Below are 15,156 nucleotides of genomic sequence, written 5' to 3' on the forward strand. Positions count from 1 at the left end.
GGGGCTCGGGACAATGGCTCTTTACCAACCAAGCTGTCATTATTTCCGGCTACACCAGTGTCAGCAGCTAAATATCAGTGTTAAGTGGTTGTCGGGTAGAATGGAGCCTGGGCTTCACTTCGTCTTGAGGCAGCCGGGGCGTGTTAAGTCGGCTGTCGTGGTGTATACCTGGCGCGTATAAGCTGTGTCATAATCCAAAGGGCATTGATCAGTACTCAGCTGCGTGTCATGTGCACAGGGTCAGTAAATTAAAATAGCTGATATAACCCTAAAAAGAGCTCAAAGCATTGTCTTGCCCTTACCCCAGCCCACCTACAAAAGTTAACAGACTCTGGCAAAATGTTGCCTTGGACGATGGGGCACAAGGGCCCCGGCAGAGAGAAGGAGCATCTTGGCCTGCGGTGACTGCTCAGCTTGCTGACCTCTCATGGTGTGGGGACGTCTTCTCACTTGGTGTTGGGTTAACGTGCTTCTGGTCCTCTGTGTGCTGGTGGTGTTGCCCTCTGTGTTGGCACCCACGGATCGATTGCTCTTTTTTCCGTGGTGACCGTGGTGACCGTGGTGACCTCCTCTCTAGGCTCTGCTTGGTGGTGTGGCTCCCGCCCCGTGTGTGTCTGTCTCTCTGTGTCCTGCCAGTGGTTTTACCCTATGGTAGGTTACGTCATGCTGTTCTACCACAGGGTAGAACCACGGACAGGATACCGGGGCACCCTCTGCATCGAAGGACTCCTCGTCTGCCTGGCCACAAACAGCCCAGCAACCAGGGACTGGCCCCCTTGGGACGTCCCCCTGCTGGTTTAGCTCAAGCCCCAAAGGACTCTGAATTCTGGCTTGAGGCTTGTACCTAGGGAGCAAAGAGATGCGAAGGCGTGGGCATTGGTTCAGATGAATGTGTGGACATATGGGGAAGGGTGTGGTTGATGGGGTCTGGGGTGAGGGGATGGCAAAGTGCAAGGGCAGTGAGATACCTGCGTGGTAGCTGGGGGGAGTGAAATGTAGACACTGCATTGGTTACAGAGTTTTCATGCAGAAGGAGTTAGGAACGTATTACCTTGTATTCACATTATGCTGCCTACTCAGGTAGGGTGGAAGCAGCGTGGCTGCTGTTCATATAGCACCTTTAGCAAGATTTAGAAAAAGATGCCCTTTGTCAAGACACTTCTGTGTTGGAATATGGCCGAGATATACTGGCTTTATCAGAAAAAAGGCAGCTTCGCTGCTATTTGCAGGAAAATTGTTGTGATAAATGTACAAATCTATGATACTATAACATCGTGTTGTTGTGCAGTGCACAGCCTACACAACTGTGCATAGTGGCTCAGGGTGCAAGGAGCTCCTTTGCCATTAGGCACTCTGGATAACAGATGGAAAGTCCTGGAATGCAGCACCTGGAGCCAACATGCAGGCACGCAGGTTTTCCTGAGCATCATCGTCAAGTGCAGTTGTTCTGGTTCACACTAGGTCTGACCCTGCCCCGTTCACTGACCAGCTGTTCACAAAGGTTAGCCCAGGTGCTGATCCCAGTGGGGCTGTCTCCCCAGGACGCATGTCTCCAGACTAGGTGAAACAGGACAGCACAGGAGAGTCGCACCTCCAGAACAGGTGTGCAGGGAAGGATCCATTAGTTCCGTTTTTCTCTCTCTTTTCTCACAGAGAGTGGTTTTTCCTCCTGTCCCACGAGGTGCTCAACCCCATGTACTGTTTATTTGAATACGCCGGGAAGAACAATTACTGCCTGCAGATCAACCCCGCCTCCTCCATCAACCCCGACCACCTCACCTACTTCCGCTTTATTGGCAGATTCATTGCCATGGTAAGATTTGCTGCCGCGAGCCCTCCAGGGAGGGTAGTGACCCTATACACCACCAGCAGCCGCTGCAGCCTGGCGCCCCCCTCTCTGAGCCCCACCCTCGTCCTTTTACAGAACTACTCACTAAAGATGCAAAAAGCTAGCGAGAGAGTTCTGGAAATAGTTCAGAGCTCTCTCAGTGGCCACCCCAGGGCGCTGAGAAGGTTTTCGTGTTGATTTGTGTAGGATTTGTCAAGCGAAAGCCCAGAGTCCCTGGATCAAAGTCTTCACTTAACGCTCAGCACTTGCCCTGTTGGGGCTGGGGCATGACGGACACAGCCCACCTGCTGCCTGTCTCTGGGTGTTGCCACAAGCTGGGTGGCAGCGTTTGGGAATGTCCGACTGAGACTCAGGCCTTCTGGAAGGGGATTTGGAATCTACACTAGCTGAGAATAGAACCCTAGTAGACTGGTTGGTGCAAGATGTAGGAGGCATCTGTCAGGAGGAGGGCAAAGTAGGGAAGGGGGAGTTAGGTATTTGTATTTATGTAGAAATAGGAACACAGGGTGAATATTGTTGAGTGTCCTGTTGAGTGTCTCATGAACATCAGGAACCAGGATGGAGATGGGAGCCCATGAGGGCCATGGTCCCGCTGCCACATTTGGTAGTTTGAGAGGTTTCACTGCTAGCTTTCCTTCACTTCTTCCCCTGACTTCCCGAGTGAGTGTCTACCCCGCTTCCCTCTCAGGAGGACCCAAGAGCCCATGACTAAATATGTCCCTTCCCTTTGTCTGGAAGTTCTTGGCCAAGGTGCTGGGCTCAGGAAGTGGGCACATTCTTCCCCGGTCTAGAGACCCGCCTGGCCCTGCAGCGGACAGGACAGACCAGTAAAACCCTAGACTATTACTCACCACTGGCCCGCCAGCAGCCGCGTCTGCATTATTTTTGGCTGCCTCCGCTGCCCAGCTCAGAGCAGCAGTGAGTCAGGGCCACCACCTGGAGCTGTGCTGAATGAGTCGTCTCTGTACGCCTGGAGGCAGATCTCTGCTAGAGCAGGGAGCCGGCAGGCAGGCAGTGGGCCGGAGGTGGGTTCCTGAGCGGCCAGGTCTGCTCATCTCCGAAGTCTGCAGGCGGGACCAAGAGTGCTGCAGACTTTCCCTTCAGGCCCCTGGGGCAGCTGGATGCTCAGGAGGGCAGGTTGCAGTAGCTGGGCAGTAGGTGATATGGGGCATCCTAGGAAAACCAGATCTCTCTGCCATGTCTCTTCCTTCCTCAGGCTCTGTACCATGGAAAGTTCATCGATACAGGCTTCACCCTCCCTTTCTACAAGCGGATGCTAAACAAGAGACCAACCCTGAAAGACCTGGAATCCATCGACCCTGAATTCTACAAATCTATCATCTGGATCAAGTGGGTCCCCTCCATCGCCCTGTGCTGGGAGAAGAGGGAGTGGGTCCCCTCCATCGCCCTGTGCTGGGAGAAGAGGGAGTGGGTCCCCTCCATCGCCCTGTGCTGGGAGAAGAGGGAGTGGGTCCCCTCCATCGCCCTGTGCTGGGAGAAGAGGGAGTGGGTCCCCTCCATCGCCCTGTGCTGGGAGAAGAGGGAGTGGGTCCCCTCCATCGCCCTGTGCTGGGAGAAGAGGGAGTCTCAGGGTGGGTCGTAGTGCGGGTGGATGCACAGCTTCTAGGTCCCCCTGCAGGGCAGCTCTGGAATTCTCTCCTTGCATCAGGGAGATGTCCCGTGACAGCCTTTCTGGGTTCTAGGCCACCTGTGAGTCCTCGCGTCCCACGGACACTAAAAGTGAGTGACGCAGCAGGAGGGAGGGAAGACCCTTCTAAGACAGACATCTTCCCTCTTGGTCTCTCGTGCCCCCAGAGAGAACAATCTGGAAGAGTGCGGCCTAGAGCTGTACTTCATCCAGGACATGGAGATCCTGGGCAAGGTGACAACCCATGAGCTAAAGGAAGGTGGTGAGAGCATCCGAGTGACAGAGGAGAACAAGGAAGAGTACATCATGTGAGTTTCAAGCGCTGGGAAGCCAGGGGCCTGGAGAAAGGGGAGCAGAGACACAGCTGGCTGCATCTCGAGAAAGGGTCTCCCGCTCTTATCCCGGGGCACCCTCTTCAGCCAGGCCCCCACGCGTGGCCCCTGGATCACCAGGGATGGAAAGGACCTCTCACTTTGCCCTGACCTCAGATGGCTGCCATGGCCAGTCATGTGCTGAGCAGAGCCGGGGCAGCCAGAGCCCGAGGCCCTCTGTGCCAGCTCCCGGGTGCCCTTTGTTCCCGAGTGGTAGACTTCAAGACCGCAAGGCTGAATTTCTTTGAAGAGGCATACAGCTTTGGCGCATCCCCCTTCTTCCTCCTAACTCACAGGGTGTCTGTGTCCTGCCCGCTTAAACCCACTCTCGCACGTGAGATTGTGCGTGGATGTGCCCATTTCTTCAGGTCCCTTGGTCTCGTCTTTTAACCTCCACTCATCTGAGGTTCAGTCAGCAGTGGTGAGAGGAGCAGAAGGGGGGGATTTCAAAGATTCAAGTGTCGCCGGGTTACTCTGAGGTTTTAAAGGCCGTGCTCTTGGGGCCGGCCGCAGCCTGGGAGTCCCGCCTGCCTGAGGTCAACTCTCAGCTGCCGATAGCAGCCCCCTGGCAGGCCCTGGCGGTGGCCTCCTAGGCAGTGCATCTCGGGCTCCTCCGACTCCCGGTCTTGGTTACAGGCTGCTGACTGACTGGCGTTTCACCCGAGGCGTGGAAGAGCAGACCAAGGCCTTCCTGGATGGCTTCAACGAGGTGGCCCCCCTAGAGTGGTTGCGCTACTTTGACGAGAAAGAGCTGGAGGTAAGGGCTGAGGTTGTTGGGACCCTGAACCCCTTTGCCCCTGGGGCTGTCCTGCCCTTTGATAGCCTCGCCGCGCACCCACAGCGACTCACCAGTAAAGCCCTGCGCTCTCCCAGGACGGTGGCAGCGGGCGAATAACATTGACTTGGGTCTCGCACCTGCCCTCACCTGGGCCCTTGTCGGCAGGGGGTCCACGTGTTACCCATACTATTAAAACTGCCCGCAGAAATAGTTGAAGATGTGTGGGATGCTTTCATCTGCCAGGGAGTGGGTGAGGCACGGCGCACCAGGGGAAAGGGCTGGCGCCGGGTGCCTGACACCCTCTCTCTCCACCGCAGCTGATGCTGTGCGGCATGCAGGAGATAGACATGAGCGACTGGCAGAAGAACACTATCTACCGGCACTATACCAAGAACAGCAAGCAGATCCAGTGGTTCTGGCAGGTGGGTACTGGGTCTGGTCCCTGCAGTCAGGGTGAGGGTCTGGGCAGGGATGTTTGAGCCGTCCCCACAGAAAGCGAGACCTGATTCGACCCCAAGCTTGAGGACGCTTGTGTGATCACCTCCCTCGTCTTTGACACTCTCCTCACCTCCCCCAACTTGCAAAAGGAGATGAAAAACCCAGCCTTGGGACAAAAGGAGCTGTTGCAGCTGGGTCGTGGCCACTGCATTTGACAGGAGGTGTCAGCGGTGGGCCAGCTCCCAATGCTGGTGTGTGTGTATGTGTGTGTGTGTGGACGGGGGGGTGGTTTAGGCAGGAGGGAGAGCTCTCGTGGGTTGCGTGGTCTCCTTCCAGCCAGGTGGGGTGGGAAAGCCTGGGCTTGCTCCAGGGAAACTGAAAACGCTTGATGTCCTGGATACAGTGAATCGATTCCTTTATATGAGTGGGTCTTGTCGTTGTGGTCCTTTTGAAGTATAGCATACATAAAAAAGAATGAGCGTATATAGGTTTTCTATGGAGGTAAAATTCACATACCATAAAACTTCACCATGTTAATTTAAGCATTTTAAGGTATGCAGTTCAGTGGCTTTTACAGTAGCTTTTGACAACATTGTGGAACCATCACCACTATCGAATTCCAGCACATTTCATCTCCCTTAAAAAGAAACCTCATACAGGGAATTCCCTGGCAGTCCAGTGGTTAGGACTCCGAGCTCTCACTGCCGAGGGCCCAGATGAGGGCTCTGGTTCAGTCCTTGGTTGGGGAACTAAGATCCCACAAGCCATGCAGTGCAGCCAAAAAAAAAAAAGAAACAAACCTCATACCTATTAAGCAGTCAGTCTCATCCTTAGCATTTTTTAAAATTAATTAATTATTTTTTGGCTGCGTTGGGTCTTTGTTGCTGCGTGCGGACTTTTCTCTAGTTGCAGTGAGCGGGGGCTACTCTTTGTTGTGGTGTGCGGGCTTCTCTTGTTGTGGAGCACGGGCTCTAGGCGCGTGGGCTTCAGAGTTACGGTGTGTGGACTCAGTAGTTGTGGCACACGGGCTTAGCTGCTCCATGGCATGTGGCATCCTCCCAGACCAGGGCTCGCACCCGTGTCCCCTGCATTGGCAGGTGGATTCTTAACCACTGAGCCACCAGGGAAGACCCTTAGTGTGTTTTTAGAAGTGGAACTTGAATGGAAAGGAGACTACCTGGCCTGGGGTGTCCCTGAGACCAAGAGATGTCACATAGATTGGTGGGAACGGTCTATAAGCACAGCCTCTTAGAGCAGCTTTGGGGTTTCCCAGGTACTGGCTGTCACCTTCCCACCCAGCCTGGGCTCCATGTTCTCAGCCCTAAAGAGGGGCCCTGGCTGACTGGAGAGTTACAGGTCAGGGCGAAGTGCTGGGCCATGGGGGCCCTGACTCCGCCTTGGCTTGCGGGGTTCCAGGTGGTTAAGGAGATGGACAATGAGAAGAGAATCCGGCTGCTGCAGTTTGTCACTGGGACCTGCCGCCTGCCTGTTGGGGGATTCACCGAACTCATTGGTATGTCTTCACTTGCCCTGCTCGCACCCTTGGGTGGAGGGGAGGACAGCTCAAAGCGGGAGCAGGACCTAGTGTCTTCCTGGAAGCAAGTCCGGGGAAGGGGGCTGAACCATCTGTGGTGGAGTCGGAGGGTCCTGCCTTAGGAAGGGACCATCCTGTTATATATAATGTGTTTTTCTTTGGGTAACAGGTAGCAATGGACCACAGAAGTTTTGCATTGACAAGGTTGGCAAGGAAACCTGGCTGCCCAGAAGCCACACCTGGTGAGTGTGCTGGTTTTGGTGGGAGGTGGCCAGAACCTGAGACCCGATGAGCCACTGAGGGCAGCCCTGTGGGCAAGGTGGCTTCAGGACCTTGACCCGGGCAACTTGTGTGTAGTTCTGGGGTTTGGGGAGGAGGGGCTCCTGGGCCTGGGCCTGGGCCTCTGATCTTTTGGGAGTTGTGACAGCAGTTATGTGCCCTGACGGCCGTACCAGATATGAAATACTGAAACACTGCTATTCCAGTCAGCAAAGAGCTGCTGTCCTGAGTCCCCCCCTGCCTGTGGTTCCCCATTTCCCTTGCAGCCCTGCCTCCTCTGACCCCTTCATGGTCCAGAGACACAGCACAGCCTTCAGGGACCCTGTTCTGGCATCTGGCTGGCTGGCATTGTGGTCGAGCCACAGTCTGAGAACTCTTTTGACCCCACCCTGTGGCTGTTAGAGCTCTGACCTCCCTGTGCTGACTGCCCTGCTCTCCTTTCTCAACAGTTTCAACCGGCTGGATCTGCCACCATACAAGAGCTACGAACAGCTGAAGGAGAAGCTGCTGTATGCTGTCGAGGAGACCGAGGGCTTTGGACAGGAGTAACTCAGGCTGCCCCTTCCCACACCCCCAGCACATATGTAGTCTTGAGTCCTGCTTGCCCGAGGAGCTGCTGGCCGCACAGCCCGGGAGGCCCCTGCGGATGGCGGCCCTGCACAGGACCACACTGTCATCAGGCTGGTGGCAGAAGAGCCTGACCTCAAGAGGCCCTGCCCACCCCACCCTCCTACCCGCTGGTGGCAGTCTGGAATAAAGCCCCCATGTCACTCTTGGCTCCATCAACCATTGCAAAGCCTGGAGGGCTGACCCTGTCTGTAGAGCTCACCCTCCTTCTCCCCCGAGACCAATCCTAGGTGTGTGTGAGTGTGCAAGGTGGGGCGCGCCATGCCGCAGCCCTAGGCCTCATGGGCTGGTTAGGTGAGAAGGAGACCGACCACTTGGGGTAGGTGTTCTGGGCTAACAAAGCCCACGGTCTTTGCCAGTAAAAGAGGTTCTGTTTTGTATAGAACTTTTCCAGTGATCTGTATAAATGAAGGTCTGAGGGAGCGGAGCTCCAGATCAAGGTCACCGCTCGTCCCTCGCTAGCCGTCTCCAGCTGCAGAGGCTGAGCAGCATGGCCCCTCCCTCCACTCATTGCTGGCCAGTTGGTTCTTTCCAGCAGATAAAGGGTCGTACCAGCTGCTTGGGTGTTGCGGATGGAAACGGCAAACCCCCTCAGACTTTCTTTTCCCATTTACATACACTTGAAACATTTTGTGTGTAGGGCTGCTTTGTGTTCTGTTGTTGGTATGCTGCTGTCACTACTTCCTGTGAAGGAGCTGGTGCACCAGGCATGGCTGGGACCCTGAGGGACCCAGCACTGTTGGTCCAAGAATTTCCCAAACAGCTGCTCCCCTTAGGAACCTGCTCAGCAGTTCTACGAGCTCAGGCAGGCCTGACCCGGCGGCTCAGCTTCCCAGCAGCCTTGTCCCCAACCCTTGACAGAGAGGGAAGGGGGTTGTTGTCCTGAGTGGCACCCCGACCTCTCTGCCTCCAGTAGACAACTCCCTTTGCTAGATGGGGTGACGGGGCACGTGGGGCTGACCTGCCAAGCCCCCGGACCTCCAGGCGGCACATGCGTCCGGGTTGAGAATGAAGTGCACCCCAGCTACTGTAGAGTGTGTTCACTCTGCCTAGAAGTGCAGCTTTACCTGCACAGAGGAAACGATGCTCTTGGAAGCCAGCAGAAGGGCCCTGAGCTGCTGCCCATTGTCTGACTTGATTGCTGGAGCTCCTGCCAGCCTCTGCCGTGGGCATCCCGCTGTGTGTTGAGATCTTCCAGGCGAATACTCTCCTCTGGGATGCTGGAGTGGTGATTGTTGCTGGGCCCCCATGCAGGCCCTCATACTGGCTACGTGGTCTTCTGAGGACAGTCTCGTGCTCCCAGGTCCTCGTCCTTCCCCCTGGCCTATGCTGGCTCTGTTGTGTGTGCTGATTCGGGTGGCTCAGCTCACTGCAGCCCAACCTTTCTTCTTCCCTCGAATCGTTGGCAGTGCTTCCCTGCGGTGTCTCACCATGTTGGGGGTTGGGGTGCAAGCTGCCTTGCGGGGTTTGGGAGCCTCAGGCTCACGCGTGTGCAGAGTGTTGTCATGTGGGTGTGGGTGTGTACATACGTGTATATAACTGAGGTGTCTGTACGGAATGCCCTTTGGTAGCTCTGAGTTGGTCACCAGATTGTTTTGTAATGCCCACCCCCTTGCCTCGGTATTGCCAGTTTCTTGTGCAATAAACAATCAGCAGCTGTGGGTGGTGTTGGCGTGGATGTGTCCAAAATTATTGTCCTCCAGACAAAAGGCCTCCAGGCCTCACAGACCCTCTAGGTCCAGACAGGGGCGGACATTCCATGACCTTGCTGGTTTTGAGAGTTGTGTGTGTCATTAACCAAGACAGCCACACTTCTGGTGGGTGGCTGAGTCCTCGTCCGGGGATCACAGGCTTTGGCCCTCGGTCAGTTGCCTCACAGCACCCTTTTGGCCTGGGTTTCTTTGAGCAGTTGCTGTGGAGCCAGAGCACCAACAGCTGAGCCTGCAGGTTGGACCGGCTTCAGGAACCGGCTCCTGGGGACAGTGTTATGGGCAGTCATTCATTCGAGAAACATTTCCTGGGGTTTCTTGAGTTCCGTGATCATAGAGGGACCCCCTGATCTTGAGCTCATCACAGTCAGACAAGGGCTTGCCGCCCACTTTTTTGAACACCTGAAGGTCCAGATAGGACCCATCAGTGCAGTCTTGATGCTTTTGACATGGAAATGACTTGGTTGTGGATCAGGCCTTGCTCTCACCGGGCTTCTTCCCGAGGGAGGCAGAGGTGGCAGAGCATCTCCTCCCTGGAGTTCATCAGCTGAACTCACTACCCCCAGCACCAAAGCTATACTTTGAGGAAATTATCGACAAAAGCCCACACGTTATACAGATGTCTCATAATAAATTCCAATAAGACATCTCTAGTCGAAATTGTTCTCCCCACTCTTATCCCCAGAAGTAACTGCTGTTCAGTTTGCTGTCCTTCCAGACTATTTTTGTGTGTATAAATCATATGTACGTATAATTTTAAAATGTACTAAAAATGAGATCTTACACATACTGAGCAACTCATCTCATTAAATGAGATATTAATAGGGACACCTTTCCATGTTTGTCAACATAGGTCCAGTGAATTCTTTAGTGTGTGATAGCCCATGTCATGGTTGTCCTGTAACACAACCATCTTTGTCCTAACGGGCATTGTATTTGTGTCCAACAGTTTGCTGGTGGAGGCTCTTGGTCAGGTCTTGTGCACCGATGCTGCTCTTCTGGGAGGGGCAGTCCTGGAGTTGGACGGTTGACTATGCACCTTTATTTTTATTTCAAAGTTGTAAAAACGGTTTAGAAGTCCAAGACAGGAAGGGTCCACAGTGAAAGCCCCCCTATTTTGTTCCTCAGGCACTCTGATCACCTTCTAGAGGCGACTGTTGTTGCTGGTTTCTTTCGGATCCCTCCAGATAGACTTTAAAATCCCAACAGATTCTACTCAATTGCCCTTCAAAAAGGTTCTTGTTTTACCAGCCTTAGCATTGGACAGGACCCCTTGCCTCCCCACTCTGCGAACTGGATCTGTGAGCTTCCTGTCTGTTCTTCCGGCTCTTTTTACACTTTTCCATCTCCTAACTCTGGGCATCTACCCTTTTGCTTTTACATGATCATAGTGTTTTTTTGTTTTTGTTTTTTTTTTAAAAACATTTATGTTCTATTTTGTAACCATAATGAAGTCTGTACTTTTCTAAAGGTTTATTCAAAAAACTGAAAAGCAAGAAAAATGTTTATATCACTATGATGATCTAAATGCTGTTTACTCCAGAACAAAATGGTATAATGTAGTACAACTATTTCTCCCTCATACAGCTCTTTCACCCTAGGGATTCTAATTACTGATCCTTGATTTTACTATATCCTCATTTTTTTTTCTTACTCTTAAGTGTTTCAAGTTAAATTAGACAAGCAGGAAGCCTCCCTACCTCTACATGCTGTAGTAAGTTCCTGATAAAATTAGCCAAAGCTACAAATTATTTTGGAACTGAAGAGTAGATATGACTCCCTTTGTCACCCAAGGTCCCCATTGGGGCTCAAGACTTTATGTAAGGTGGGACCTCACTGGATCTGGTATATTGCCCTTCTATATTGGGGCTCACATCATCCTTCTAGAAAAACTTAGGCTAAAGATCTACGTGCTTCCATTCAGAGGAATGCTTACAAATAGCAGGCACTTCTTGATCTTCAGCTGAACTTGGCAACAACAAGGCCCCAGCCTCATCTTGGGGAAAAAAATTGAGTCAGTACCCAAAGTTATTACCTCTGCTCATTTCCCTACACTCTCCCCCATGAGTCTAGTTTTAAATACTCTTTTCTCCACGTCCCTCTGATTCTGAGGTTGGTTTAAGTTTCATAGTCACTTTCCAGGTCACTTTCCTGTGGTCCATGCTGCACGAGTCAGGCACCAATCAGCTGACTCAGATCGGAGCACGTGACTTGTCTTTGGCACATTTTCTGTTTTTTGTACCTTCTGAACGTCATCATGGACTCAGGGCCTCACTCCAACTCAGCTGGTCCCAGTGACAATGATCATTGTTTTCTTTTTGCTGTTTGTCACAGTTTTGGCCCCTTCAACTCGACTCTCTTGTCACCTCTCCAGATATACTTGATGGTCTCCATGACATCTAGTCCCAACACTAGTTCTCTTGCCCAAACACAGAATCAACTACTCCACTAGGAGCCCTGGTTCTTTTTGGTGTAAAATAGTACTAGAAACCAAAATGTGGGGTTCCATCAGGATGGTACCATGAACTCATGACTTGATCAGCTTCTCGGCTCCAAACGTATAATATAAAAAGGGAACACAAAATATAAAAAGACAGAAAAAAAGGCTGGTTCAGAAACAAGATAAATAAGCCCATGGGTTATAAATAAAACAAAAATGCAGAACGTTGGGCAAGATCGAACTGTGGGTCGGCTGCACCTGGAGCCTGGCAGTGGTGGCTGAGAGTTCAGCGGAGATGGGCACCAGTTGTGTACCCGGCTGTGGCTTTGAGAAAGATGGAGGCCCAAGGAGGCAAACTCATTAAGCCAAACCATCCCACTGTTTCTGGCCTGGTTCTGTGACATTCCTATGTCCCCCCCCAGGCCAGGGCCCCAAACTGCCATTCAAAGACCAGACTCTGGAATGGATGGTCAGCAGGACAGGATGTGGCAGCTGCAAAACCATTAGACAGGAAAAAGCGAGTGCAGATGGAGAAGGAGGAAAAGAATAACTCCTTACTCAAAATTTTTGGCTCCCTATTTCAGAGAAAGACATTCATGAGTGGTCTCTTGCCTGCTAGTCTCTGCTGTAAGGGTATTAGGTGGCAAGTGGGCTTTTTCATGGGGCCCTAAATATCACTGTGCAGGGGTCTTTTCTCTGGGGTGATCAGTTTCTCCAGAGATGAGTCCTCTGCTCCCCACCTGAGTGGGAGACTGTACCTGAGCCAGGTAACCTGCCTGTAGGCTTCCTGGGAACAAGGAGCAGGAAGGAGCCGGGGCTCTCAGAGTCCTGGCCACTGACCTGACCTTTTCTCTCCCCCTGGCCCTCTGCTCTGATTCGGGTCCCTGAGCCTGGGGCTCCACTTGCCCCCTGGTCTTCTGCAGCTGGCAGAGGGGAGGTAACCAAGCTGTATGGGGCTTCATGGGGACCTGTATCCCACCCTTCTGTGTAGAAACTTTTACCTACCCCAGTTTCTGCTCCCCTCCTGCCTTCCTGTTGACCTTACTTACTGAGTCTCTGTGAGGACTCGCTCATTTTCTGTCTGCATCTCCCTCTGCAGTGTCTTAGGTTAAGACTTCTCCTTGGTTGGTTACACTCCACCTTTGAACACTTTGTTAAACAACCTTGTCCACTGCTGAATCCTCTTATGTTCTCTTTGCCTTTGTGGATTAAGACTTTCACAAAGCTTTCTTCACTGTTGTTTTAGTGAGGCTGGAGAGGGAGAGGAGATGCTTCATCTGCTATCTGTCTCAGTTAGCTTCCTTTCCTTTCTATAGGTCTGCCTGTGGGCAGCTTGCAGCTGTGCAGAGAGGTCCCAAAGCGGGCTTGGCTGTTTCATTATATAGACTTTCGACTAAGCTGTCGTGTTTACCCCCATGGCACTAACTCTGATCTTAGGCCTGAGCCTTTCCCCGCTCAGAACCCTTTTGGCTAAGCTCCTTCCACATGAATTTGAAGCTGGGGCTCCTGCTGCCCAGCCGCTGCTCCTGCTTTCCTCCTTCCAGAAATGTGTCGAATTCCCTTGTCCACCTTACAGATGCTACCTCTTAACTTGGGCCAAATGGCAAGGGTAAAATGGGAATTCTTTAACATTCATTCATTCTCATTTTAGTGGGGTCTTGGGAGGGAGAAAGGATAAATACATGTCAGAACTGGTTTTTGCTAATCAGCCACGATTTTGCACCTCCCGTCTTAGGAGCACTGACTTGGTTCCTAACTCTAGGGATTTTGTTTTGTTTTGGTTTGTTGTCCCTAAAGCCACTGGGAGCAATAGGTAGTCCTGCATATAAACGAGGAATGTTTTACTTCTATATTTTCTATTAACATGATCTTTATCCTAAGGCTCTCATTAGGCACTGAAATTAAAAATGAAAAACCCACTGTAGTAGATTGTGGATTACCCTGGTGAATTCTTGTTTTTATCTGTAGGAGGCAGGCTTCTTAGGTGGCCCCCCATGACCCCCTCCTGGTATGCACACCCTTGTGGTATAATCCCCTCCCCTTGAGTGGGAGTGGTCTAGAGACTTGCTTCTAACCAATAGAATATGGTAAAGGTGACGGGCTCTCTCTTCCTGCGATTAATTTACAAAGGATTTGGATCTACTTGCTAGCTGACTCTCCACTGCCTTCTTGGCTTGTGTACTTCGATGAAGCAAGCCGCCATGGTGGGGAGGCCCACATGGCAGGGGACTGAGGGCCCCTTTGTGTCAACAGCCAGTGAGGAACTGAGGCCCTAGCCCAACAGCCCGTGAGGAACTGAATCCTGCCAGCAACTACACGCTCTTAGAACCTTGAGATGGCAGCAGCCCAGCCAACACCTTGATGGTCTTCTGTGAGCATCACTGAGCAGAGGACCCAGCTAGGCCCTGCCTGGGCTCCTGACCCAGAGAAACTGTGAGATACTAATATGTATTGTTTTTAGCTACTAAAGTTTATGGTAATTTGTTATGCAGCAATAGATAACTGATACACTATCCTAGGTCAGATTAAATGTCCTTGGATTAGCATTTCTTCCAAGTCCCAGGTCCTGAATGTGGCCATGATTTTTAATAATGAAAGAGCCATGGCATGGAGATTATCTGTAGTTCAAAAAATCACACTAACCAGGAATATAGGCAGAAAAGTACCAGTATCACTCTTCTTCCTTTTCTTGGGGAAAGAAAATACTGGGAAGTGGGAGTCATTTCAATCCCCGCCCCCAGCCCATGGCCTGACATCACTTCCCGGGTAGTACTGATGGCCTCAGAGGCCTTGGGTTTGGCCCAGCCTGCGACTGTGGCGCTCTGCCTTGGGTTGTTATTCATTCTTATCTGGGCTTCCAGCCAAACCCAGTTGGCAAGAGTCATGTCCAGTCTCTCAAGGACAATTTTGAGTCAATTTTCTGTACAATCACAGGGTGAGCAGTAGGATAGATGGTGCCGTTGCAGCAGTGAATGCACCTGAAGGACGGCCTTTGCAACCGCGGGACCCCCATGGGGGTTGGTTCAAGGGGCACATCTCCCACCTCAGTGGTGCCTCCCTCGTGAGCATCTGGGCCCTGGTGAGTTGTGGGTATAGAAGTGTCCTTTTCTTCTGGGAGGGAATTAATTTCATCCTTGAACTTTCGGTTTTTATAGTCGTGGTTGTTTGCCAACTCTTGTGATTGGTTCACATTGGTTAAAATATGGGGTATTATGGGGTGGGGGAGAAGTAGCATATGCATTAAACTTTTATGTCCTATTCTTTTTTAAAAATTTTAAAAAATTTTATTTTTTACCTTTTGGCCGTACCGTGCAGCCTGTGGGATCTTAATTACCCGACCAGGATCAAACCTGCACCCCCTGCATTTGAAGTGCAGAGTCTTAACCACTGGACCGCCAGGGAAGTCCCCCGTCCCTACTCTTGAACAGGGGCACAGATCCTTGAGGCATCGACTGTCTGCCATGGGCTACAGGAAACCCTGGA

At 52.0% G+C, this 15,156-nt stretch overlaps 1 protein-coding gene across 1 annotated transcript in view; it reads left to right on the plus strand.

The window, feature by feature from the left end:
- Window positions 1-9,183, plus strand: part of WWP2 (WW domain containing E3 ubiquitin protein ligase 2) — a 145,263-nt gene extending 136,080 nt beyond the window's left edge. The window contains exons 17-24 of the mRNA XM_065899107.1: window positions 1,654-1,813; window positions 3,066-3,199; window positions 3,665-3,805; window positions 4,505-4,625; window positions 4,964-5,068; window positions 6,501-6,597; window positions 6,788-6,860; window positions 7,347-9,183. Coding sequence (XP_065755179.1) covers window positions 1,654-1,813; window positions 3,066-3,199; window positions 3,665-3,805; window positions 4,505-4,625; window positions 4,964-5,068; window positions 6,501-6,597; window positions 6,788-6,860; window positions 7,347-7,446 — 931 coding nt within the window. The 3' untranslated portion in view covers window positions 7,447-9,183. The remainder of the gene's footprint in view (window positions 1-1,653; window positions 1,814-3,065; window positions 3,200-3,664; window positions 3,806-4,504; window positions 4,626-4,963; window positions 5,069-6,500; window positions 6,598-6,787; window positions 6,861-7,346) is intronic.
- Window positions 9,184-15,156: the final 5,973 nt, after the last annotated feature.

Source organism: Phocoena phocoena, chromosome 20 (genome assembly GCF_963924675.1).
Source record: "Phocoena phocoena chromosome 20, mPhoPho1.1, whole genome shotgun sequence".
In the NCBI taxonomy this organism is placed as follows: Eukaryota; Metazoa; Chordata; class Mammalia; order Artiodactyla; family Phocoenidae; genus Phocoena; species Phocoena phocoena.